The 27,411-nt window shown below is 43.6% G+C and overlaps 1 protein-coding gene across 2 annotated transcripts in view; it reads left to right on the forward strand.

Moving 5' to 3' along the window:
* Nucleotides 1-27,411, forward strand: part of LOC111862209 (titin) — a gene marked incomplete at its 3' end in the record, with an annotated part of 157,350 nt that overhangs the window by 14,657 nt on the left and 115,282 nt on the right. The window contains 1 exon segment of one of the 2 annotated variants that reach the window (XM_033750584.1): nt 3,991-4,722. Coding sequence (XP_033606475.1) covers nt 4,614-4,722 — 109 coding nt within the window. 2 annotated transcript variants of the gene reach the window in all.

Consider the following 27,411-nt stretch of genomic DNA (forward strand, 5'->3'; position numbering starts at 1 on the left):
ATAACCACGGGGGGCAGGCTAGAATAGGCCAATCAGTGGCCGCCGTACCGAGCGGACCCAGTTGGACTCCCCCCGCCACTAAGCGCATTAAAAAAAAGTATGAAGTGTCCTTACGTCTGGGCACTGCTTCATGAATGTAACTTCCTAATCAGGATATAGAGACAGTCGCCTTGTTTGTATCCAGGAGGTCTGCCGTTAGGATGTCGGCCCAAAGACTGGCTCTCCTTTGGCACTCAGTCTGCGTTGTATAGGCTAGAACTGCTTCCTTCCACAGTCACTCCCGTTCATCATTACAGTTCGACGCTATAAACCTCAGCATTTGAGTGAGTGTTGCTGATATAGATTGAGATGAGAGGTTCGCTTTAGGTTCCTGCCGCTTAGCTTCCAAAGCAGGAGTCCTCGGTTCCTAATGGTTGGGGGGGGGGTCTGTGACAGCCCCAAGCTTCCGAAGGCGGCAGCTAATAGCTAAATCATTCACCTGGAGGAGAACTGAACCCTGGACTTCTAGGCGTAGTTAAACGTTAATTTATTATGTGAACGAAACATCCATTTCAGTTACTCCATTGTTTGGGACTTTGTTACGGCGAAGGATGAAAAGGGCTTTAAAATTATGTTATTTATGAGGCATAATGGCGTCTTTAAACCAAGATATGTGGTGCAGTTACGCAATTGGCTCCCTTATTCCCTTCCGGGCTCATCTCATCTAAATAAGAGTGACTTCAGAGAGAATCGCACGAAGACAGACATTTCGTAGGAGGGAAAGTTTGAGACTGCAAGTCCTCCGGTTTTAACCCCACACAGTGCCTCGAACTCGGTACTTGTGTGATTCTTCCCCAAGAGTAGCATCCCGTCCAGACATTCTTGAGGCAATCTGATATGACTACGTATTGCTCCGTCACATTACAATTGTATCTAGTTCCAAACACCTCTCATATGGATGTCAATGAACTATCGCAGGGCTAATAGCTTCTTCAAATCCAACATAATTTTCTTCTCCTGATGCCTGTCAGCGAATATTTCCTCAATAATATGCCAAATATATATCTGGACGTAGGCCCAGTGTAGAAATAGCAAAGTAGTTAAAAGCTGCGGTTGTTTTCGCGCCCAAACATTCTGATGTTTCCGCATCTTCATAGCCAGTTGACATACGAAGTTTTGGTTAGTCTGTAAATATAGCAGATGGACCTGGCCGCGTTGATACTAGGCGGGTGTCCTGCTTGGCACTTTTGCGTTTCCTGCATTCCTGCAGTACCATAAACCCCAATTTATACATTCAGTTTTACTTCAGTAATTCCTAGAAGACAATTTTCATTAGAGGGCAGTAAATGGTAGTCATGATGGTCAGCTTCACGCTCCATGGCCCTTTATTTTCGATACTCCTTGGATTCGAGGCTGGGATGAGTTCTAGAGCCGACACAGAGGCGGTGGGGGAGAGAAAAATCTCTGCCCTGCCTTCCAGACTTCCAGACAGGAATACTATAAAGCTAAACTCCGTGGTTTTAGTCCGCAAGCGAACTATACCGACCAAGCGACCGCCGCTTGTCGGCGAAGTTAGTGCCAACTTTAGCGGATAGAGGGTGTCGCGTGGTCAGCGCAACGAATCCCCACGGCCGTTAATCTCGGGTTTCTAGACCGGAGCCGCTATTTCCTCGAAATAGCTCCTCAATTATCCTCAGAAGGCTGAGTGGACTCCGTTACAGACCCACAACTTCTCAGAAAATCTGGTAGCGCCGGGAATCGAATCCGGACCTCTGGATCTGTAGCCAGGAACTCTGACCACTAGACCACAGAGGCGGTCAGACATGAATTCACATGTTATAATATGTAACTTCTCAACAGTGACATAATTCATGTCTTTATAACGGTTCGTTTATCACAGGTTTCACGGAGCATGTTGGTGTGTATGTAATGCTTTAGCTCGTGCCCTGACATCTCAGGAATACAAGCCAGAAGCGTAACCGCTTGAGCCAAAATGCTCGGTGTGGCTGATAGCTGATGCCTTGTATGAGTGCGAAATTCGACCCCTCACTCTGAAGGCAGTGGAGCTGGGATAGCTCAGTCGGTATAGCGACAGGCTACGGGTTGGGAGGCTAGGTTCTGCTTCCGGTAGAAGCAAAATATTTTTCTCTTCTCCACAGCGTCCACTCCGACTTTGGAGCCCACCCAGCTTCTTGTGCAATGGGCACTGTGGGCTCTTTCTCCGGGAGTAAAGGGCTGAGGCTGAAGCTGACCACGCACCTCCATCTTGTGCGGAGTCCAAGAATGGTGGAGCTATACCCCCACTCCACATGCGTGGTCATGGCGTGGTGCTTAATTAATTAAGTGTAAGGACAGCTTTACCTGAAACCTGGGGGTCTGAGGCAATTACGTAACAAAGAACTTAATAATGTGTAGGGTCTACTGTACACGTAGCAGGCTGATTTCAAGGTAGGCTAATTAAAAGACGTCGAGTTTGGCCGGACGTGTAGCTCGCATACGGGAGACAATGCATATAGTATTTTGGTTAGCAAAATGTACACCAAATTTACGAAAGGCAAAAAGCTAGAGTTATCCATTAGCACTATGCCATGACATCGGCACTAGACAGAAGTGTAGTCAACTTCACTCCCTGGTCGCTTTACCCCCGGGGAAAGGGCATCCGGTGCCCATCTGGTAGGAAGCTGGGTGGGCCCCTGAACCGGTCTGGATGCTGTGGAGTAGAGAAGAATACCTTGCCTCTGCCGGGAATCGATCCCAATTGTCCAGCAAGTTGCCTGTCGCTGTACCGACTGAGGTAAGATTATGAAATCACTCAGGTAACCGAGAAATAGGTAAGAAGATAATTCTGAAGTACGAGTAAAATGAGTAAACAGGATGTGTCTATTTGAAGTGAATGTAAATGGTTTAGGATGGGGTCCAAGGATGAACTTGTGGTGTCGGGGCTGTAGCTTGTATTGGACACAGATCATGGTACATAGGAACAAGAATGAACAGGTTGGATTTGAGATTCTCACAAGCAATGGCTATGAAGAGTTCTGTCTTCTGGGATATAGCGCCTTGTAGTCCCATGAAATTGAACCTGCTTCCTGCGTGATGCTGGTTGCTTGCTTGGTTCACTGTTCGACCCTGAAGATGGAGGCGACATGTTCCGTAGGTTGTCTTTCACCGCACTACACAGTGTTACATCCCAGAATCTACAAAAGCGAAATGTGTACACAAATTTTCTGAATGTCTGCTTTGCAGTGCTGCACGTGTCATTTGCCCTGATATTACACTGCATAATCGTAAATTACTTTATTTTGTATTTCTTCAAATATAAAACATCTAAAATTTTTCCAATGGCAGTTTAAAATCTTAATGAAATCTGAATTTTACTTTATATAGGGCCCATTAATGTTTTCTATACTAAGTTATTTTTGATAAAATTGATAACGTTTGATTTGACTTTAATATAAAGTAAGTTATAATTATATTCCCAAAACAAGTTTTAGTACAACCTCTTGCCCCAAATCAAATAACGAGCAAGATTTCGTGGAAACTAATTTCTGAGATGCAACATGCAGACGGACTGGTAGGTGGGCAGAGAGACACAACTATCCCACTATTCGTTGTTTTTATACACTGTAGGAAAGGAGATGTTCGTAGAAATAGTAAAATTGTCTCTGTGCTTAATGAAGTACAGTACTGTGCCACAAAGACGTATGAAGGAGCAGGGAAGCTACGCTCATTCATTACCTCGGCACTAGACTGACGTAAATGGTTAGCTTCACGCCTCGGCCGGGTTACCCCTTGAGAAAGAACTCGGCCCCAGAGCCGCTCTGGACGCTGTGGAAAAGACAAAGATCTCTTACCGCTGTTGGGAATTGGATATTTGTTTCTCTGTTGTCGAGGCCGTAGCCTCATCGATATACTTCGAGCAAAACGCGTCGAAATAGTTGTGACTGTAAAACTGTTTTTTCATTTCTTTTTCAGAGGGTACCTGTCCGCTCTCCCCTCCCCCTCCTTGTCCATTGCTCGGGTGCTATTGCATTAACGCAGGTCAGACGCCATCAGGTCAAGGAAGAGTGTGTTGGAAGAACGGATGGAAACACGAGTATAGGGCACTGCGTGTGCAGTAATGAATACACGCCGTTGGTATAGTGACGATTGAGATGTCTTCTGATGCGTGTGGGCACATTCTTCAAGGGGGCGTTTTACTATTGGTAACTACTAGGCTTCGGTTTCTCAGCTACTGGAATCATGAGTCGCTCGCTCACGATCTAAAATCAGCTAGCTGGTATTTTTGGTGACTCCTTTGCTCTCCCACTCCCGCAGCACTCACAGCCTTCCCCTCTTCTACAGCCGATGTCGGCGGTCGCCAACTGTTACACACGGCCTAACACTCTTCGCTCGCAACTCGCATTCGACCGACGTCTGTAGTATATCGAATATGGCTCGGGGATGACTGTAATTATGTCTTGACTTCTGCTAATTGAAGCCGTGGTTGGCAGCTAACGAATATATTTATTTCTCAACAGACTAGTCATTAAGTTTCTCGTTTACGAATCTTTTTATTTAATCTTGTTTCTAACATCGAAGGGTTTGATTATTTTCAATTCGTGTGTTGTGTGATCTCGCGTGTGAAGTAACCGACAATGCAACGACAACAGTTTACTGGCCAGCAGCAGATATCCCAACAGCAAGTTACGCAGCAGCAACGGGTGGAGCAGCATGTAACCCGGCAGGTCACCAGCCAACAGAGAGGTCAGTTTGTGTTCCCCTTTCTTAATCAAGGCTCAGAACGAATGGAGTTCACTTTAACATACGTTGGCTAGTTGCTGTATTCAGTGTAATTTAATTTAATTAAGGTTTATTCAATGTTGTTTTCAGTTACGCAAGTTATTTTGAGTCGAATAATAGGATGGTAATTTGGAAAGTTTGTGGAAAGAAGCTGTAATGAACTAATTTAAGGTAGACCCATCCCGGTAGTTGTTTTGAGGGACTGAGGGAAACAACGAATATTCTTAGGCAGGTGGCCGGCCTCAGACCCGATATTCGAACCCGGGACCTCCAGAATATGACGCATCAGTGCTAAACACTCTGCCCAACTATAGGCGCTGATTCAGATCAGTTACGGTGTTATCATCTGTAAATTCACTGACAGGTTGTGGCAGTGGAAAATGAGAAGTAGTTTGTGTTGGGTGTAGTGCCTGTCTGTGCCGGGACAGGTCAGCCCGGTAAAGTGACTTGCCGCGGGCTGGCCGACCGGGATTAGATTCCCGGCTGGGGCAAGGATTTTTCTTTTTGCCATCCCATCCAGATTGACATCGGGACTCACCCACGGGGTCCAGCGGGTAAGTGGATTTTTTCATGGGGTTAAAGCCGCCGGAGTGCAAAGCTGACAATTCACTTCCGCCTAATGACGAGGGAAAGAATGCGCAGAGCTTTACTTCTCCTCCCCCCTCTTCATGATGTTGTTTATCACAGGAACAACTTCTCATTTACTTTATTCTTATCTACTACAGTAGAATACCGATTATCCGAATTAATTAGTGACAAAGGAGGTTCGGATAATTGGATCAAATTCATGTCCACTTAAACACTGTTGTAACACAGTTATAATGTACTGCAAGGTAAAATCCCTGTGCTTAACCAACGAAGCACTACGCTATGAAGGCGTATGGGGGAGTGGATGTATAGATCCATATTTCCTTGACCTCGGCCCTAGCTGTAGGTGAGTGGTCATCTTTACACCCCTGCCGTTTTACTCCTGAGGAAAGAGCCCCCGGTACCCACTGGAAAGGAGGCTGGGTGGCCCCCAGAGCTGGTCTGGACGACGTGGAGAAGGGAAAATTATTGACCCTATCGGGACCCGAACTCCAACCCCACGGTCGCCCAGCCCGTAGCCAGTCACTATACCGACTACGCTATCCCAGCTTAGACCTTAATTTAATGGAGCAAGTACGGCCAGTGAAATAAGAAAATTGTTCTCAAGTGGGATACGGCGCCGTGTAGTGTGGTTTATATAGGGTGCTCCTACTGCTCGAAGAAAGAGGCAGGAGGTGTCTATCTACCAAGATACACGGCGTCACATCCAAGAATACAGCAATATTCGTAGTCACCGGATGAAAACTTCGAATTTCGCAGGTAAAATGTGATACATTGCAAATACGCGGTGATTTGTGAGACCGGCAGTGAAATGGATCAGTGGGTGAATATTACGCAGTGAAAAATTAATTCATACCACATATTTCATAGATTGTATTTTGCATTGTAATTTTGTTGAGGAAATGTCGTATAAAACATGCAGTCCTACATCTGTAGTTCGCGTTCTTGCAACGTCTGATCTTTAGGATGAAATTATTAATGCTGTAATCAGGATACCAGAAGTATAGCGTTTTCATTAGAGATTGATATTGCTGTTCACATTCGTGTATTTCTGAATTCTGGTAGTCAGTCTAAATATTGCCACGTGTATGAGTGACTATAGACGGGGTGTGGATTGGATATTGGATTTATTGATGACTTACAGACCGTAACTACAAATAACTATAACATTATCGCCAGTCTTCACACTTTACAGTTCACTACGTGCTAAGTCTTCTTCACTCTGTAGTGTCTTCACTAGACTTTTCCTGGTAACGGATTTTAACAGTGGAGATTCTTCAATTTCACGCGCTCAAGTCCTCTCTTCATAGACTTCCGTACAGAACTGAACCTGACCCCCCCCCCACTTGTCTCCCTTGTAACTCCTCGGCACGGACCACGCAGAAACACCCCGTTTCCAACAGTACGTCTACTGGTGGGCGCCGATTCTTGCTGCAGAAACGTATTTACCGAGCCGTTGCCTAGAAACGTCTCTGGTATATTAGCCTATCTCGCGGTCGTCACATAGTAACGACTCTATACGCTACTATATATATAGTATATATGAGGATGGTCGAAAAGTTTTGTGCCCCTGTAATCTTCGATTCCTGGCAGTGGTAAGAGATTTGTTCCTTTTCTGCAGCCTTCCGACCGACTGTGATGGCCCCCCCCACCCAGATTCCTAGTGGTCGGAGCGTGAAGCTGGCGGACTCCATCTAGTGCCGAGGTTAAGAATGCGCGGAGCGGTGCTAAATTAAGCACAGGGGGCAACTTTGCCGTTTACCTGACGTAACAGAAAGAATGTTAAAATAGAAAGGAAAAATACACGTAGAACAGTGTAGGAATGTGCTTATGACAGGCTGAGTTTTACCCACCCGACTGTTGACCTGAAAGCGGACTGATTCTAGGCCTCATTACATTCTGCTCCATGAAGCCGCCATTCTTCAGAACCGTAAGTCGGCAAATAATTTCTCCTTTTATGGAAACCGAGGTTCATTACCGCGAAAAGTGCGACAGCATCGCATCTCACAGAGTCATTAAAGTGATCACAAGAGCCCGCATATATTAGTCTATTAGAATGATTAAGTTACTCAAATTAGGTCAGTAATTTCCTCATCTGCATCATAGTTGTGGGCGCCATTGTTGCCATGGCCGGTCTCACACTTCAGTTCCTGCAAATAATAATTTATTACTGTTGTAATTTCTGCTGTTCTCTACAGTTGTTGCCAGTAAGGAGGCATGAAGACCTGCTTTACTTTATTTAAATTACAGATAACCATGAGAATGTGTACCATGTAAATACAGGTAAGCAGAGACTGCTCGTGTCCATAGTGAGCCTCGCTGAAAGCGCTCTAATGACGTGGTGTACGAATAATTGCAGCAGTGTCCTCAACCCTATTCAACGGCTTGCGACTAAAGGAAGGAAGAGCTAATTATGCGACATTTATTAAACAATCTTCCCAAGCTTGCTGACTTTTTTTTTTCTTTCTTTCTTTCTTTCTTTCTTTCTTTCCTTTTCGCCTTCTCCGTATTTTCCTTTGGATTATTATTTTTTGTGGTTCATTTTACAACGCTGCCATTTTTTTTTCCTTGGCACTACAGCCCCAGTGGGCCTAGGCCTACCTCCATGAACTTCTCCGTTCACTTCGGTTTTTCTAGATCTTACACGTTCGGTAGGACTCCTTGGGCGGGTGATCAGCTCGTCGCAAGGCCTCTACCTGTACACAAACACAGAAAAACGCACACAAACATCCATGCCCTGAGTGGGATTCGAAACCACGATCCCGGTTTCCAAGCGAGCGAAGACAGTACATGCCTTAGACCGCTAGGCTACCGTGACCGGCAACGCTGCCATTTGGAGCATATAGGATCAAGTGGTAGGGTTACTGATGAATAATGAGTTTGAAAGGAAGCGGTCGTGGCCTGGCCAAGGTACAGCCTTTGCATTTGTCTGGAGGGACTTAGAAAAACAACGAAAAACCTTAGTCAGGATATCAGGTGCCCCGACCGAGCACTTCAGAAATCTACTTTGTCCCTTGGACTGTCGTTTATGAAGATAGAGTGGAGCAAACCCAAAGGGACATTTTAGTACAAAGCTGGAGTGTTCAGTGGCCAGTCCCTTGGTCTAAACGCGCTGTATAAGTTCCGTAGGAGACTTGTGGGAATTTCAAGTCCCAGCAAATTTCTATATCACCACAGTACTTCTTTTGCATATGTAAGTTATGTAAGTTCACATTTACGTAAAAACTATTTTGTTTCGGTATCTCCTATTCCACATTGACAAAGTTTTACTCTTTGAACAATCCTGTCGGATCTTCAATTTTGTTTGGTAAAGCAATATTCTCATTTCACCCTTGGAACGAACTGTAGTTTGTTGCTCTGGAACTTGTTCTTTGAGTTTTTAATATATAGAAACATGAGAAGCAAACCAATTTAAGAAAAGTTGTCTGCGGACTAAATGCCAACGCATCATACATTGCCCTGTGAAAGAATAAATGAGAAAAACTTGAGACCGTAACAAGTAACAACATCTTGATGTTTCTAGCTGAAAGATCAAGTGGGCACTCTCTTGCTTCGTCCGTGTTTCCTCCCCCCCCCCACTCTGTGTGAACTGGATTTAAGTGTTTTAGTTTTCTGGATTACGAAGTTTTAGAACTTTGGCCATCGCCCAGTGTTCTGAAGAACACAGCGTTTCGGAAATTGGATCTGAACTTCCCGTGATAAGAGGTTAGCTATTTCTAATGGATCCAACAGCGTATATGCCATGTACCCTTTCAGCTGAGGAATGGAAACATCCAGTTTCCGAAACGTGTTCTGCAGAATGCCGGCCGGGGGGCTGAGTTCAAAACTCAGTAATTCCGAGTGCCATGTACAGGAGGCAGAGTCTTTTAAAATCGACTTGTTTTAATTTTCTTAATCGACTTAAAAATACGTGCATCGGTTGAACATATCTGTGTCGAACAATGGCACCACTTACCTGGAGATGAGGTCGCGCGGCGGCCCGGGCTCGATCCCGGGACTGGTCAAGTGGGATTTGTGGTGGACAGAGTGGCGCTGGGGCTGGTTTTCTCCGAGTACTTCAGTTTCCCCCGCCAATCTTAATTCCACCAATTTCTTCACAGTCACCGTCACCTATCCAGGGACTTAGTCCCATCCCACTAGCAATAAACAAAATACCTGGAGATGACAGTAGAAACGTTGTGTGGATGAACTCTACCTCAGTATTGGGAGGGTCTGTACAGGAAGTTACGAAGCGCTAGATAACGTTAGCAACACGATCTATTGAGCTGCAGATAATAACAAACACCACTCGGAGAGCTAACGGAGTGGCCAGTAACTATCGCCGTGTTGCTCCACGAGGACTGAGCATGCCTAAGCAATGGTGTGTACTTATGCAACGCCGGTGAACCTGAAAGGATTTGAAGCATTGAAGAAACCCACGAAATCCCCAGCAGGGCTTGCTGGTCCTAAACACACTCCGGGCTTTCTGAGTACGACAGAGGAATGCTAGGTACACATCCTCGAGGTACAACCTCCAGCAAATCGCGGTTAGCTGGGAGGCTGAATGCATTGTGGTCACACCACAGTGAGCTGTGGCGAAAATGCTACTAATGCCCATGGGAACGTTTCTTTTATTGCCCTGCTGCAGATCGCTTTATGGGGCTTCACTGAAGTGACAAGTGTGGTAAGCCTGTTATTGAGGCTAAGTTATTTTATGAGTAGAACGTCATGTATATGAAGCCGGTTTGTGCGTGTGCATGGTATGCAACGCGTGTGTATGAGAGGAACTTGTAATGTGACAAACATGTAGAGTGAGGTTAATTTTCTGGCTGTATGAAATACGAAACATGTATAGGGTTAGGAATAAAAAAAGTGTAGGGTTGGGGGTCAAAACAGCCGTCAGTGTGGTAACTGGAAGTTCTAATTAATACTTCTTGACTTCGTTGGAGGCAATTACAATCGTTCATTTGTCCTGTCATAAGAACGTTTAATTGGATAAATGAACAATTTCGTGGCAAGTCTGTGTTTAGTTGCCCCTACTTTTTAGCAGCGGAGGGACAGTACAAGGCTTGTCCGACATTCAGTCACCGATAGGCCGTAGGATGCTGGAGCTAATTGCGTGACGAAATGTACTGTATCTTCCCGTTGGTTACAGCAGCTGTATAGCCCCATGAGTTCTGTGCTGCTTTGAAAACAAGTTTTCACTTCCTCAGGACTGAGACACAAATGAAGGCATTTTAATTATATTGTCGTCTCATTCTGCTCCGCGTCGTCTGTTGGGAGTGGCGCGTTCCGCTTTATGATAACTTATTTAACACGATACGTCTTATTGCACCGGGTTCATAGTTGTTTTGTTTTCCGAACTTCTGCTTTTGCAAGGACATATCGAAGCCCTCATTAGAGTCGCATTACCTCAACACGAATGGAACTTAAACCGCACCATTACACACAACGGTGTTTGGTGATTATGAAGAACTGATGACGATATTAGAATATTCGAATATGGCGCTTATCCATGAAAATTGTTGCAGACTCACCAGTGTACTAGTACAGCCATACCTCCATATTCGCGAATTTGGTCACTCTCGGCCAAACAGTGTCATGAAGTTTCTTCATGAAGTTTCTTTCAAACGGCTGGAAGAATTTATTTTCGCGAGCTGTGTGCAGTTTATCAGGATCAGACTCGAGCACGTTACGAGACAAGCCACCCTCAACTCTCTCCCCGTTACTGTATGGCCGAAATCTCGCGGTATAGCGCAGTTCTTTGTTCCCTACACACCCAAGCGTCCAAAAAAAGAAAGATAAATGATCCATTGAATGGGCTGTTACATATCTGTCAGAGGTAAGGAAAAACATAAAGCTATCCCTGTAACAGGCTGTGAAGGCTCATAGGGTAGTGGGACTTCGAGGCTCCCAAATTTTCTCTAGACAGTCGGCTCAGAGATAGCCTTAAGCGCCGGCCGCCCTATACCCCCCAGAAAGATTCCTGATACTTATTTCTGTTAGAGATTGAGTCGACCCCAGGGCCATAGTGCGGCTGGAAGAATTAGGTAAACTGAAAAAAAAATCCACCTCATCGGGACTCGAACCCGCGATTTTGTGACTTGTAGCATAGTGCCTCAACCAACTACGCTAACGCGTGCCCCACAGAGTGTTTGTAAGCCGTACTATTTGTAAACTTAGCTATGTAGTCAAACTCTCATTTGCGTAGGCCCGCATTCGCTTAATACCAGGTTGTGCCGGAAAATTAGCATTCACTTATTTGTAGTCTACATTTGTAGATTTTCTTATCCATTTTTCCAATTTACATTTAGGCTAAAATAAATATATAAATCTTATTATTGTAGTGAAATGTGAGGAAGCTAATAGAGGCTAATATTAGCGTTGTAAACTCGACTGCACACGTAGACTAATTTCAGGAAGAGCCTGCAGGACCCAGTAAGCTGCCTCATACACGCGAAGTATTCAACAAAATGAAACAAAGTTCTAAGTACTGAGAAAAGCTCCATGCGTTCAAGCGGCGAACATAGTGACCATATTGAAACGTCAACAGTTTATATTCTTTGCATGCCAGCGACATAGTGACTCTGCCATTAGGTGGTTCCCGTTCGTGTCCTGGTCACCAAGTCAAGGGATGCACTTAATCGAGGCGTCTTTCATTCGAAATGTGAGACGAATCGAGGTTATGTAGTGTGAGGTTACACATTTTGTAATACCCATATTTTCAACTTGATTTTTCCCATGTGAGATGCGAGATTCTCACGACGGTCACCATGAAGATTACTTACTGTCTTGTGCAATGCGACGCCGGCCAGTTTAGGAGATAAATACCAAAATTTCGGAGGGTCCTGCTGTTACCATTTTCAAGGTAAGAGATTAGAGTTGTACTTCTAGCGTGGAGAATACTCCGCAACGTTGGAATCTGTATGAAGTAAATTTAGTTATCTACCATGAAGATACAGACGGTAGGTTCCTCCGAAACACCCTTACCTATGTACCATACTAGACGGTGTACCTTGTTAGAAGACAATCGCCCTTATTTTCCTCATAAATTCTCATTTGACAAAAGAAACTAATATATTATTATTGTATATACTTTTATCAAATATTTAATATGCATGGGTGATACTCTTTTATTAATGCAGTGATAACGAATTTGAGATGTACTGCAACACAGGAGTGCCCTGATCTCGAGGTATGCCCCTGTTATAGGCCTCTGCCCTTCACAGATCTCTCCTTTGGTTTGTCATGTAAGCCTCTTGTACAAAATGTAAAAATGAACTTGTCCCTGTGCTTAACCAATTAAGTATTACGCCATGAAGGTGTATGTCTCTTTCCCTGGGCGTAAAGCGGCCAGGGCGTGAAGCTGACCACTCACCTCCGACAAGTGCCGAGGTCAAGAAAATGTGGGTCTATGCAAAATATGGGGAGTACTGGTCACGAATGCAAACGTCCTATGATTATGCGTGACACGCCCGTTGCTTGTTCACGGCTGTCGCGAGAAATGTGTGATAATATATCATTATTTGTGATGAAAATTACCTGATTTGGCCACAAAAGTAACAGGAAGATGGGACTAAACAAGGATTTTTGACGAAAAGGCAATGAATCGCGTATATAATTCGGTATTTCGTTTTACTGCTCCATTGTTTTAGCCCATCTGGCTCGGTTAATTTGCTCCAGATGGAAATCCTGAGGCTTTGTGCTATGCACGTATGCATAGGGTAGCCGCAGGATATAATGTCTCTCCTGGCTTTTAAATTTCGCTGTTACGCAGGCGCATTGCATTGGAACTGTGTCATCAGGTCAGCCAGATTCTTAGACTCAGGGCAGCGGTCCCGTTACGCCTCAGTAAGTATGGAACCTGTTCTTTTCTTCCAAAGAGTAGGCACAGAATAAAGTTTCATTATAGTAATCAATTGCTCAGGAACTAATTTAAGTTCCGTTTCTTAACTATTTCCACGGATCTGGATTCGAGAGCCAGTAAGTGCATAGGAAACTTGTGGATTGTAAAACCGCATCATATTTCTCCTAAGAGTGACATCTGCTGGGTTGTTGCACCATGTAGACTGATAGAAGTTTTCCGACGTTTCGGACGAACGCACTGCCTTCATCTTAAGGAATGAAGAATAAAGTAAGCAAGCTTGAAATATCCTTCGACCCTGAAGATGGAGGTAGTACCTTTCTCCTAAACGTGGGTAAACGCCTGCTTGGCTACACAGTGTCACTCCCAAGAAGTTAATAATGTTCATAATCAGGACCGTGAGATCCTAATGTCTAACATATATTTCTTTTGCGTTTCTTTCATCCATTCTCTTTATCATTTAGTAATTACATCAAGATGATGATGATACTATCCCCTTTTGTTGAAAAAATGTTGCTAAAAGTCTTTGACTCAGAAATTAATCGAAACAAATCACCTGGGAACATAATCGATATCTCAGAGTAAATCTCAAGTTGCGACGATCAATTAGATCGGCAACAAATTTCCGTGAGGGCGATTGGATGATCCTCCATCCACACTGCCACATGCCATTCCTTTAATTTTCATTTTAATGCTATCCTACCATCTACACCCAGGCCTCCCTAGCGTTCTTTTTCCGCAAGTTTTCTTAATACAATTCTGAACGAATTTGCACCCGTCTCATGTGTGCTACATCCTTCACTCATCTCATGTTTCATTTGTCACCAAAACAGTATTTGCTGAGTAGCAGGTACAAATTATGAAGCTCCTTGTTATGCAGGTTTCTCCAGTCATTATTACTTCCTCCCTTTTGTGGCCCAAATGTACGCCTCAGCACCATGCTTTCGGTGTTCAGTGTACTTCCCTTCATATGAGAGGCCACGTTTCAAACCCATAAAAACATGTATAAAGTTATAGTTTTGTATATTTTATTTTAGATATAAGACGATCAAACAAAAGGTCCTGAACTGAATGGTACCAAGCAACCAATATTTAATCCTGCAAATTTATTCGGTAATATGATTTTGATTTGGTGCTGTCATTTCGAGATATTTGTATTTTTCTACGAAGCGGAATAATTATTTAACAATCAAGTTCCTTCCGTCAAATGTGACACTTTTTTAAGTTTTCCACCTCGTCACCACCTGCCTTACATGTTTCGGCTCACCACGGAGCCATCATCAGAGGCATTTATAGTAGAAAAAGAAATCACCAACACACAAAACTTCACTTTGTCCAAGATAGCCACGTTCCAGTTAATTAAAATAATTACAANGGAACGTGGCTATCTTGGACAAAGTGAAGTTTTGTGTGTTGGTGATTTCTTTTTCTACTATAAATGCCTCTGATGATGGCTCCGTGGTGAGCCGAAACATGTAAGGCAGGTGGTGACGAGGTGGAAAACTTAAAAAAGTGTCACATTTGACGGAAGGAACTTGATTGTTAATTGGTTAGTGTGACGGACCAGAATGAAAGACCTTAAACGGAATAATTATGTTATGGAAGAAGGAGGAGACGAGAGAATGAACAGTGGGCGCATCCGTATGTTGCAGAAAATGTTTTAACCTATGGTGGCTTAACGTAATTTATATAAAAATACCGGTAGAATAAAAAGAGCATAGCAAGTTGAAGGAATCGTTGACACCAGGCGTCTCCACCTTTGCTTCCGGTCAACTCTCTGACACCGCACTTCTCCTTACATCCTTCCCGTACCTCAGAGATAACTGGATATGATATTTGTTAGTGGAATAATTAGTTAAAGCTGTTGGGAGCCAGCGAGAGAGTAACCCATAAGAATGCATGCAGGTTACTGGGCAGGTAAAGGGGTGCATAAGCTAGGGACCGGATCTCAAGGCTGTTTGCGGCCGAAACTTCAGCGCGGTAGACAACGAATTTAATTTAACGATTCTCTAATCATAATAGCTACTCAGTTTGTTATCACTAATTGTCTTCGAAATAGGAGCCGGGATAGCGTAGTTGGTATAGCAACTGGCCACGGGCTGAACGACCGAGTGGTCGGAGTTCGAGTCCCGGCGAGGTACAGAATTTTCTTTTCTCCATGTTGTCCAGACCGGTTCTGGGGTCCACCCAATCTGCTATCCAGTGGGTACCGGGGGTAAAGTGTCCGGGGCCGAGGTTAAGAAAATATGGATTTATACATCCACTCTCACATACGTCTTCATGGCGTAGTTGCTTAATTAGTCAGCACAGGGACAGCTGTACCTTTTTACCTTTAATTGTCTCCGAAACTATCACATTTGTAAAGTTAGCAAAGCGGACTTGATGTTGGTTGATTTGAAGTTCAAAGTTTTCGGATTTATTTTAATAACTTATTGAAACACACGTTATCTAACTCGATTAAAACATGGTAGTCTCTAAATGTAAATAAATTACATAAATGTTTCAAAATTCTCTATGGGTTTAGAAAATTCATATAATTTAGAATGCATAGCGCACGTAGCGCAGGTGTACACAATCCCTAGACAAACGCCAAGTGTTTTCAGTTCTCAGGTCGTTTTGCATCTCCTTGTGGTGTAGCTCCCAAATCCATGGCTGCGTCACTTGCAAAAGGAACTCTCTCATTTAGGCAGGATGTTCGTGACAGAGTTAAGCACGACTTGGCTACTCTGACGTAATTACCTTAAGAGACATTTATTTCTTAATCGCAGTGCGGCACCAGAAAATGTATCAATCTTGTGTTAGGAAAAACAGCTGTGAAGTATAGATTACAAAAAGATGTCACTCAAGATGTATCTAAAAGAAACAAACTTCGTGGTTTTAGTCCGCAAGCGAACTATGCCGACCGAGCGACCGCCGCTTGTCGGCGAAGCTAGTGCCAACTTTAGCGGATAGAGGGTGTTGCGTGGTCAGCGCAACGAATGCCCACGGCCGTTAATTTCGGTTTTCTATACCGGAGCCGCTCACGAGGCTGAGTGAACCCCGTTCGAGTCCCACTATTTCTCAGAAAATGTGGCAGCGCCGGGAATCGAACCCGAGACCACTGGACCACAGAGGCGGTGCAGATATATTTCATTTTTTGGTATCTTTTTTCCCCCCAGTGACTTATACCATGGAAGATATATGGAAAATGGCGTGAAATATTGTTTTAAAATAAATTTCGGTAGTAGCTATGAAATACTGAGAAAATGACCAAAATGTAAGGAGCACAATATTATGGCTGAGGTGTATGGCGGTGAATGTTGAGCCAGATTGCTTCTTGCAGGAGGTCACAGGACAATCATATTTGTTTAACACGTGTGAACCAATAGCCTGGGGACCTAAACAGCTCTACGGAGGCGGAGTTTCAGGTTACTGTAAAGTAACCACGCCCACACCCATAAGCTGAAAGCAGGAATCCTTCAGTATGGGGGTGGACAAGTGTTTCTGTAGGCCGCCCAGGAACTAGATCAGGGGTGGGCAAACAGCCCGCGAAAAATTTCAGTCCTTTTCGCGCCGATCATTGCGGCTCAGTATTTATTTGTATTCGAGAGGTCCTAGGTTCAATCCTGGTTCAATATTGGTTCTTCTGAGTCCTTTCCTGATTTCCCTCATACCATAGAAAAATCGGCCACGACGCAAATTGACTTGTCCTTTTCAGTTCTGTGCTCACAATCGTCATACAATAAGCCTGCTGTTACAGATTCTAAAGAGGCGGCGTCATTCAGTCAGTCCGGCCAGCGGCATTGTTCAAATAGGCACTTGATCTTTTTATGTTGGTTATTTAACGACGCTCTCAGGATCTAGACTATGTGGCGTCGATAAGGACTGTTAATGAGCGTGGAGCACATGGTGGAATGACAGTTGGCAAGGGGAAACAGAAGTACTTGGAGAAAATCCACCCCATTGTCACTATATCCACAACAAGTCCCACATGATCTAGGATCGAACCCATGCTGCCGCGATGTCAAGCCGCTACTAACCAGTCTGGAAAACAGTTCTGTATCAATTTTACTTTTCGAGCAGGTTAGTCTGGTGGTAATATTCTAGACAGGTATTCAGGAGGGCCTGTATTCGAATCCTGACCGGGACACCCGCTATCCTGACTTGGGTTGTTCGCAGTCTTTCACATTCCTTCCAACTAAATGGCAAGATTAGGTCACGGCCGCTTCCTATTCTCAAACTCGGCGCTAGATAGGGGAGAGTGATGAACTTGACGCCCCAAGAGAAACACCCCCCGTACCCATTGTATAGGGGGTAAAAGTAAAATATATACTGAAAATATTGTAATCGCAAGTTCTGATATCCAAAGTAAGCCAAACCCTGTGTACCATTTTGCTTAGGTCAGTGTTTGAATCCAGCAGCGACGAAATATTGGCGGGCTGAAGAAAATTGCGGTGAGGGTCTTCATAAGTGGTACTCGCCAGATGTAATTAGAATGATCAAGTCAAGGAGTATGAGATTGGCAAGGCATTTAGCACACAAGGGAGATGAGTGCATATAGGATTTTGGTAGGAAAACCTTAAGGGGAGAGACCACTGGGAAAACCTAGACGTAAATGAATGTGTTTTGGAGGAAATTGATTGGAGTATGGACTGGATTCATCTGGCTCTGAATAGAGACCAATGGCGAGCTCTTATGTACACGGTAGTATTCCTTCGAATTCTGTAAAATGCTGGGAAATTTTGAGTGGCTGAGCAACTGTTGGCTTTCTGTTGAGTTAGTTTAATTAAGTAACTCACTTTCTGGTCCTGAGTCCTTCTTGAGAAGCCGCCAGTTGTGCAGCTACTCGAAAACTTCCCAACATTTTATGGAAACCCGAAGGTTCATTATAGTGTTCACAAGAGCCCCCCACTTGTCCTTATCCTGAGCCAGATCAATCCAGTCCTTACCACCCTATGATATCTCTCTAAGATTCATCTTCATATTGTCCACTCACCTAAATCTTGGTCTTGCTAATGGTCTCTTTCCTTCTGGCTTTCCCACCACTATTTTATACGCATTCCTCTTCTCCAGATTCGTGCTACATGCCTTGCCAATCTGATCCTTGTTGACTTGATTCTTATAATTACACTTTGCAGAGAGTAACAGTTATGAAACTCCTCATTATGCAGTGTTATACAATCTCCTGTCACTTCATCTCTCTTCGGTCCCAATTTTCTTTGTTCCTTATGTCAGAGGCCAAGTTTCACATTCATACAGAACCACAAGTAAAATTATTGTTTTGTACAGTCTAATTGTTTTACGGTTTTAGACAACGGACGAGAAGTCAAAAGGTTCTGTACTGAATGGTAACAAGCATTACCCGAATTCAATCTCCTGTACTTATCTCGTGAATAAAAAAGTTTGGTTCTAATTATTCCGATTAATAAATTTGGACAGGATATGCAATAAGGCTGCTCTCTTCCAATTTTAAGTTACTATCGCAGCATATGCTTGAAGGGTTTGAGGAAATCACGAAAAATCGTAGGTCTGGATAGCCGATTCACGTGTCGAGATTTGACCCGAGGATATCCCGAACATAAAGCAGAGGCGCTAACCACTTGACCGCAGTGTTCGGTGAGCATCTCTAGAAGAACCTCGAGAACATTCAAGAATTCATAATGTTCAGGACATTTTCAGTCTTCATCACATACTCGCTGCTTGCACAAAGGAGAGCTGACGAATGACGGAAGAAGATTATTTTGCGGTTATTGCATCGTTTTCCGAAACTCGCTTAAATTCTGAAAGAATCCTGAAAGTGAAACTTGTCACGCTAAGAACTGTCGCCATTTGTATCCTTTATGGCTCCTAGAATTGTACTTGTATAATCAACAACGAAATATTTTAATATGGTCATGAATTGTTTTTATGATAGTATACTCTTCACATACGGGTGGAAGATGTGATGACGGCCTCTCTGGTTTAGTAGTCAGAGTTCCTGACTACAGATCCAGAAGTCCCGGCTTCGATTCCCGGCGCTACCAGATTTTCTCAGAAGTAGTGGGTCTGGAACGCGGTCTACTCAGCCTCGTTAGGATAATTGAGGAGCTATTTCAAGGAAATAGCGGTCCGGTCTAGAAAACCGAGATTTACGCCCGTGGGAATCCGTTGCGCTGACCACGTGACACCCTCTATCCGCAAAAGGTCGCACTAAGTTTGCCGACAAGCGGCGGTCGTTCGGTCGGTATAGTTCACTTGCGGACTACAGGCCACGGATTTTTTTTGTTTATACTCTTCACATACGTCTATCTGAATGATGAAACAGCAAAGGATTAGATGGTAATGTTATGTAGAAAGTGTGGGGAAATGACAAGTCATACAAAATTTTGCCCAGGAATTCTCAACAGAAGAGACCACCTAGTATATCTAGCAGTAAACAGGAAGATAATATCGAAATTTATCCAAGAGAAATATGGTAGAATCTTCATTGAGCTAGCTTAGGATAGGGGTCTTGAAACGCAAAGTTGCACGTGCTTAATTAATTATCTAGTCAGGACGACTAGCGAGGGAGTAGAAATATAGATCCACTCGTTTTTTACCTGGGTTCTGGATGGAGTTAATGGTAGGCAGTGACAATTCTGGACCAATTGACTAAATCTCAGCTCGTAAAGAAAGCCCCAAGCATTTTAGAATTGGTTAGAAGTAAATTTGTGACGATGTAGAGACACTAATCTTTCCATGGCAGCCACGAGCAGCCTTAGCTCCACCCAGACCCTTTAGTCTTAAATGCACAACATGACTAAAGATACATTTTCCGTTCTCATACCCGAGTGTTAATTTTACTTGTACGTGCATATGCAGTTCACACAAAGTGTGCCGGATGAAGTAAATCGCCTCTCTCTTGAGTCGGGACACTCCCACGGTCCAGACGTGGCAAGCAGACTGCAGACTGTCATAGTTGACAGCTTGCATACAGCTGCCGATAGAGGTACACTCTCGTTTATCTTCTTTTTTTTTTTCCTTGGCACTACAGCCCCAGTGGGCCTAGGCCTACCTCCATGAACTTCTCCGTTCACTTCGGTTTTTCCAGATCTTACACGTTCGGTAGGACTCCTTGGGCGGGTGATCAGCTCGTCGCAAGGCCTCTACCTGTATACAAACACAGGAACACGCACACACACAAACTAAACATCCATGCCCTGATCCAGGTTTCCAAGCGAGCGAAGACAGTACATGCCTTAGACCGCTCGGCTACCGTGACCGGCCGTTTACCTTATTAGCCGCAACAATGTCCATATCGTACGCCTCCGGTGGAAGGAAAACGCATTGAAATACATATATTCATCAGACTGGATTGATATATACATTTCCCGACTTACATGGATTAGAGAAAAAATCCCCGTTTTCTGTGGATCTCGAGGGCTCATTTACCTTCTTCATAAAAATCTGCTACATGTTCCCATCATGAGTAAGATAAATGAAATCCACATCTTCAAACCCGGTTTCTTTAAGACGGAGCCTTAACGTTGTTATTCCATCAACGCATAAATCTGGCAACAACAACAAAATGTCGGGTAGAAATGACATGCTGATAATCATTTCCATTCCCCGGTTTTGTATGCGTCACAACCAGAGCTTTTGTACTTTCGCCCTAATTTTGTTAGGGTGATTAAATGGAGAAGGTTGAGAGCATGTACACTAATAGCTCCGATGTCTGGCACAGGATGATCCGGAAAACTCAATTAACTGCAGATTTTCTGTTTGTGAATGCGATGACTAAAACAGTGAAGCATTGACATCTTTCTGTTTTCCTGTACAGTGACCGCCTCTGTGGTAGAGTGGTCATAGTTCCTAGCTACAGATCCAGAGGTCCCGCGTTCGATTCCTGGCAGTACCAGATTTTCTGAGAAGTAGTGCGTCTCGAACGGGGTCCACTCAACCTCATGAGGATAATTGAGGAGATATTTCAAGGAAATAAGGGGATCCGGTCTAGAAAACGGAAATTAACGGCCGTGGGGATCCGTTGCGCTGACCACGCAACACCCTCTATCCGCAAAATTTGGCACTAACTTCGCCGACAAGCGGCGGTCGCTCGGTCGGTATAGTTCGATTGCGGACTATAGGCCACGGAGTTTTGCTGTTTAGATTTAGATCAAATTGGTTCACAATTATTGACCACTGACTTTCTTTTGTGAACACAGCAATGAACCTTTCGTTGTGGGAGATAGCTTGAATAGGCAAATGACTGTCAAGTTTTCAGCAGTTATCCTGCACCGTGAAGTTAGTTGAAGTGGGGGTTATGATTTGTTTTATGACGCCGTTAGAATATAGACTCATACATAGCATCGAATTGTAGGATGGTTGTTTAACGAGGAATTGAAAAGAATGAAAGGAAGCGGTTAGTTAGTTAGTTAGTTAGTTTTTATTGCTACTGGGGTGGAAGTTAGTTAGTTTTTTATTGCTAGTGGGGTGGGACTAAGTCTCTTCTACTGCGGCCGCTTCTGGCCTATTGTACCAGCCCCAGATGATAGGTGAGGGTGATTGTGGAGCAATTGGTGGAATGAAGATTGGCAGGGGAAACCGAAGTACTCGGAGAAAACCTGCCCCAGCGCCACTTTGTCCACCACAAATCCCACTTGACCAGACCCGGGATCGAACCCGGGCCGCCGCGGTGGGAAGCCAGTGACTAACCGCTTGAGCTATGGCGCGGCCAAGAGTTAGTTAGTCATTGACATATTTCTGGTTCTTAGAGGGGTGGAAAAGTGGGTTTCTGAACCAGCTGACTGTCAGCTGCTGAAGAGGAATGTCGCAAGCAGTTATTTTTTTTAAAGCGGGATAAATATATATATAATTAAATTTTAAGGAACAGAAAGTTAGTTTCCTTGTAACAGCTATACGTGTAAATACAGAACTGTTGTGTGTGTCTGGCTGAGAGCTCTGTTATTCTGACTGAAGTTCCTCACGATTATCCTCAGCTTTTGTAAGGCGAGAGAGAACACATAAAATGGAACAAAACGGTTCTCTCCCCAAACCTTCCCAAATCATAAGTAGGGGTCTTATTCATTCGGAGTGACGTAATGTTTTCAGTTGGACACATTTGTAACAAGGTTTGTTTATCATCATGATAATCATCGTCGCTTTACAGTGAAGATCGAGGCAGAGGATTCCTTGGAAAAGTTAGTGACCATGTGTGAAAATTACGGTCTCATAACGCAGAAGTCCACTATCTTAATCCAAGATTAACCACCCAGACTTGCTCCGGTTACGTATTATTCGGAGTTAACTGATGAGCATCTGTTCTTCGTCAAAGAGTTTCGGTTCATCTGCAGAGTTCTGAAACGTGGAATGAGGGTGATTCTGAATTCCTGAGAAGCAGCCAGTTCGTCTGCAATTATGAAACCTCTTAGTATAAGCTCTAGAAATATACCATCGAGTTGAAATGCCTTTAAATCATCCACTTTTCATCACCGAAGAATATCCCGCTACCGAAATGCCTGCTGACTAACCCGCCTCGTCACCACTTTCAGTGCATTCTGCTTGCCAAGTAACCGGACTATTTCGAGTTCGAGACCTGATAAGGCTATGGGCGTTCCTCTGCGGCGCATCGCGGGGGGGGGGGGAAGTGACGTGTAGTACAGGTTGTCATGTTGCATTTTGTTGTAAGAATCACTTGACTTCTCAGGTATTTAGTTCGCCAGTATCTGTCCCCCCTTTCGGTCATTTAGTGACTGTCTATTCAGTAGAGTTGGATGATAGGCTAACGATGAATTGGAAAATTACGTGGAAGGAAGGGGTCGTTGCCTGATATAGGTACTGTCCCTTATTTGCCTGGAGGAATTGAGGAAGCCCATGAAAGAAACCATCCGTTGGGATAGGCCGTGCCCTGGCCGACATTCCAATGGGGCATCTCCACGCGGTCTCTAGACCAGCCTGCTCGGTGTTACTATCTGGCGCGGTAAGATAAGTGGGAACTGAATTTTATCACCCATGTAATCTAGACCCTATGAATGTTCATAGACAGCGCGTTATACAGGTGGCAGGATATAATTAAAATGGCATTATTACATGAAATTAATTTCACAAAGGCAAGACAGAGCAGGCCAAGGAGGATGAGGTGGGCAAGACATGTAGCACGAATGGGGAGAAGAGGAATGCATATAGGATATTGGTGGGAAAGCCAGAGGGAAAGAGACCACTGGGAAGACCAAGACGTAGGTGGGTGAACAATATTAAAATCTATCTTAGAGAGATAGGATGGGATTCTATGGATTGGATTGATCTGGCTCAGGATAGGGATCAGTGGAGGGCTCTTGTGAACACGGTAATGAACCTTCGGGTTCCATAAACTGCTGGGAAATTCTTGAGTTACTGCAGTTTTGGCTTCTCCTCAAGAAGGGCTCAGCTCCATAAGTAATTAAGTAAGACCGAGCAGGTTAGTTTAGCAGTAACGCTTTGAGGGAGACTTGGTTAGAATCGGCCGGCTTGGCGGCTGTCGCACCTCAGGCTTTTCGTGGTTTCCCAGTTCCCATATGCGAATGACGAGGGTGTACTCCCTGTATCCTCGGGTATCTATCTATGGTTCTGCAGTCTTTTGTTGGGCCTTATACGTTTTTTAAGTTTCTTGATCTTTTACACAGACGGGGGATCAGCCCGTCGCGAGGCAGCTAGCTGCACACATAACAACACAAACACAGAATAAACCCACACAGACATTCATGTCTCGAGTAGGATTCGAAATCACGATCACAATGTGTGGGCGGCCACTGTGATCGGCTGTCCTCGGGTATATCCCGCAACAATACCTTCGAAGAGGTCATGGCCGTCTCATTTTCAATCCATTCCTTCCAATCATTTGTGGTTATCTTCTCAGCTCATTCAACATCATTTAACTTTCTCAGCTGAAACCGTTCATTAAGCAAGTCAAGAACCAATCAATCAATGCAGAAGTATGCTTTTAAATTTTGGAGTTTGTAGGGGCGGAAGAATACATTGAGAGGCAGACAGGGTTAACATAGATACGAGCAAGAAAGTTGGCTGAAAGTAGCGAGGGTAGAAATAGTTACAACACTGCCCGCGGCTGACATGCAGGTACTTAAGAAAACTGTCATTGAAATCTTTGCAAATTAATGAGCCCATTTGGAGATTTAAATTTACTTTCCAAAAAAGACAACCTTTAAAATAACTAGGAAGAAATAGCATTTATTGAAAAAAAAAAACAACTGAATAATGTGTATCGATAGAAATGTTATGTAGGGTAAGATGGTACATGGTATAGAATCGTAACAAAATATCAAAATTAAAATACGATTTTTATAATATACGTTAATTTCAATATACATGTGTAAGTCCACATGGTAGTCATAATGAAGCAATAATACCTTAAAGTTTTTAGAATCTATTTTATTAAATATTTTAAACTTAATCTTAATATTATTTTTAAAAATAAGTCATATTTATTAACAATCAAGTTCCTTCCGTCAAATGTGACACTTTTTTAAGTTTTCCACCTCGTCANCTGACGATGTCACATTCTGCATCGAAACAAATAAGAAAAGAGACAGCTGTTGTAATCATGTTCTAATGAAGGTAAAGTTGTCCATATGCTTAACTAATTAAGCACTACACCATGAAGGCGTATGGGGGAGTGGATGTATAGATCCGCATTTTCTTGACCTCGACACTAGTTGGAGATGAGTGGTCAGCTTCACGCCCCGGCCGCTTTACCCCCGGGGAAGGACTCCCGGTATCCATTGGATAGGAGGCTGGGTGGAACCCAGAGCCGGTCTGGACTACGTGGAGAAGAGAAAAATGTTGATCATACCGGGACTCGAACTCCTACCTCTTGGTCGTCCAGCCCGTAGCCAGTCGCTATACGGACTACGCTATCCCGACTCCCAGTGATATGCTAATAACAACATTAAAAAGTTCTGTTTGGCGGTTGAATGAAATCATTCGAATGTTGTAGTAGGCTGTTAAGTTGTGAATTGGATTGACGTGGCTCAGAATATTCATTTCAGGTTCGTTAATTTAAGAGCCAGTTGAGTCTTAGCTTTAACGCAGCTCTTCTTTCCTGGCAAGTCAATTAAATTGTAGAATATATAGAAATAACACCACTTTCTACGTCGATAATTTCGATCGAGCCATTGTGTAGAGCGCAAAAAGTAAGTAAAGGTATCCCTGTACCAGGCCGTGGAGGCCCATAGGGTTCTGAGATGTTGAGGGTCCCACATTATCTAGACAATCGGCTCATAGATGGCGACAAGGTTTGTGTAGAGCGTATGAAGGGAATTATTTGTAAACACAATGAACGGTTAAAATTCAGAGAACAAGGAACTGGCGAAACAGTTGTTTTGGTAAACGAGTGGATCTTTTGGCCTGTTGTTCTTCATAATTAATATTGAAATCTTGGGGTCTCGTAGGATTCCCTGCCCAGGGAATCGGTCCCATCCCATTACCTGTACATATACACAACAGTAAAGCACGCAGAGTACATTTGAGCCTCCAGGAGGATTATAACCCGCGATCTTAGTGTTTGAGCCGTTTGTCTTGGACCGTACGGCCACTGATCATGGCGGGTGAAGCTGTCCCTGTCAGTGGAGGCCCATAAGGGTTGTGAGACGTCGAGGCTCCCACTTTTTCTGAGTACATACTCATATTCTGTTGGAAGAACGGAATACAGCAGCAACATATGCTCAACCCGACTAATGCAGGTCAATGAAACTGAATCTGTCTGTCTACATCTATTTCTTTCTGCCTTGTTTATGTTTACTCTTTACTTGACAAGTCATGGCTGAATAGTTCCTTTATTCTCGGCGCGGGAAGGCGGCTATTCCTCCTGAGACTCTTCCTTGTTTTCCTCAGTCCTTCCAAAAAATGTCGGGTACTTTAAAATTAACCCTGACTTCTTCCTTTCACATTCTTCTTAAATACAGCATTGAGAGCCACACTTCAAGTGTTAAGCAACTTGGTCAGATATTCACCACGTCTAAGAAAATCTCATAATAGTCCATCATCATTCCATTATTTAAATTGACTGTACTTATATAACGAAATTGATAATATATTATGACGATCTTAGGAATATAGAATGTGTCATGAATTTGTCTCGAGTTAAGGTAACAAGGTGAAGTTGTCCCAGTGCTTAACTAATTAAGCACAACGCCATGAAAACAAAGTGGGAGTGGGTGTATAGAACCACATTTTCTTGACCTTGGCACTAGTTGAAGGTGAATGGTCAGCTAGACGCCCCGGCCGCTTTACTCCTGGGAAAGTGGCGGTCTCATAGACCCTCGTATTTTACCGGCACTAGGTAATGGTTGCGACTACCTTAATTATAATCGAATACACATAAATGGGCTATTGGAAGATGTGTCCTACGGTGTGTCTTCATGTGAGGTTTCAACACGACGGTGCCTCACTGTTACTGTGAGGAAGTGCGTCAGTGGCTGGTCGCGGTTGTGAAGCTCCAGTTTCTTGGCCTTCACGCTCACCTGACTTGAATCTTCTAAATTTTTTTTCGGGGATATTTGAAAACCAAGGCCTGTGCCAGTACAGTCGATACTAGAGGAACACTGGCGTCGAATTAAACAATTTATAATTGAGGAAAGTCGTCTTCTGGGATCTGGCGCCGTATATTCTTGGTTTTAACCGACGTTTCGGAGGGACATATCGCCTCCATCTTCAGGGCAGTTTAATTGCGTTGCGAATACAGAGAGCAAAGGCAGCANCTATAAGAAAATGAAAGAAGAGGATATTAATAACTCTTTTGTTTGTTTTCTTCTTATACGCAACCCGTTACACTGAGGAAATATTTAAGGAGTGGCCATAGAAGTTGAAATTAGAATAGCTATTATATTTTTAAGGAAGGCCCTCGGGGTACGTATTCGTATGAACTTCTTTACTTATTGTGATGCCCAGAAATCATCATGTAAAATAAGGCAGGTAATAATGAGACATCCTGTTATACAAACTCTCCCCCTCCCCCCCTTCCACCCTTTCTATTAATATATAGACACACGTATATTTTCTTTGACTAAGAAGAGTTACACAGTGTTCCCAAACATATCTTTGTGCTTCAACTTTTTAACTGATACATACATTTGTGTGTACAAGAAGCAGCATGGAATTATTCTTGCTTAATATTAAATTCAGATTCCAAAAACTAAATTATTGTGCATGAAGCACTTCTCTTATTGTTCACACCGAACTTTTCTTAGTTGTCATTAAATTTGTGTTCCGAAAACGAAAGTCGATACTTCAACCCT

The sequence above is a fragment of the Cryptotermes secundus genome, unplaced genomic scaffold (assembly GCF_002891405.2).
Source record: "Cryptotermes secundus unplaced genomic scaffold, Csec_1.0 scaffold1304, whole genome shotgun sequence".
Classification (NCBI taxonomy): domain Eukaryota; kingdom Metazoa; phylum Arthropoda; class Insecta; order Blattodea; family Kalotermitidae; genus Cryptotermes; species Cryptotermes secundus.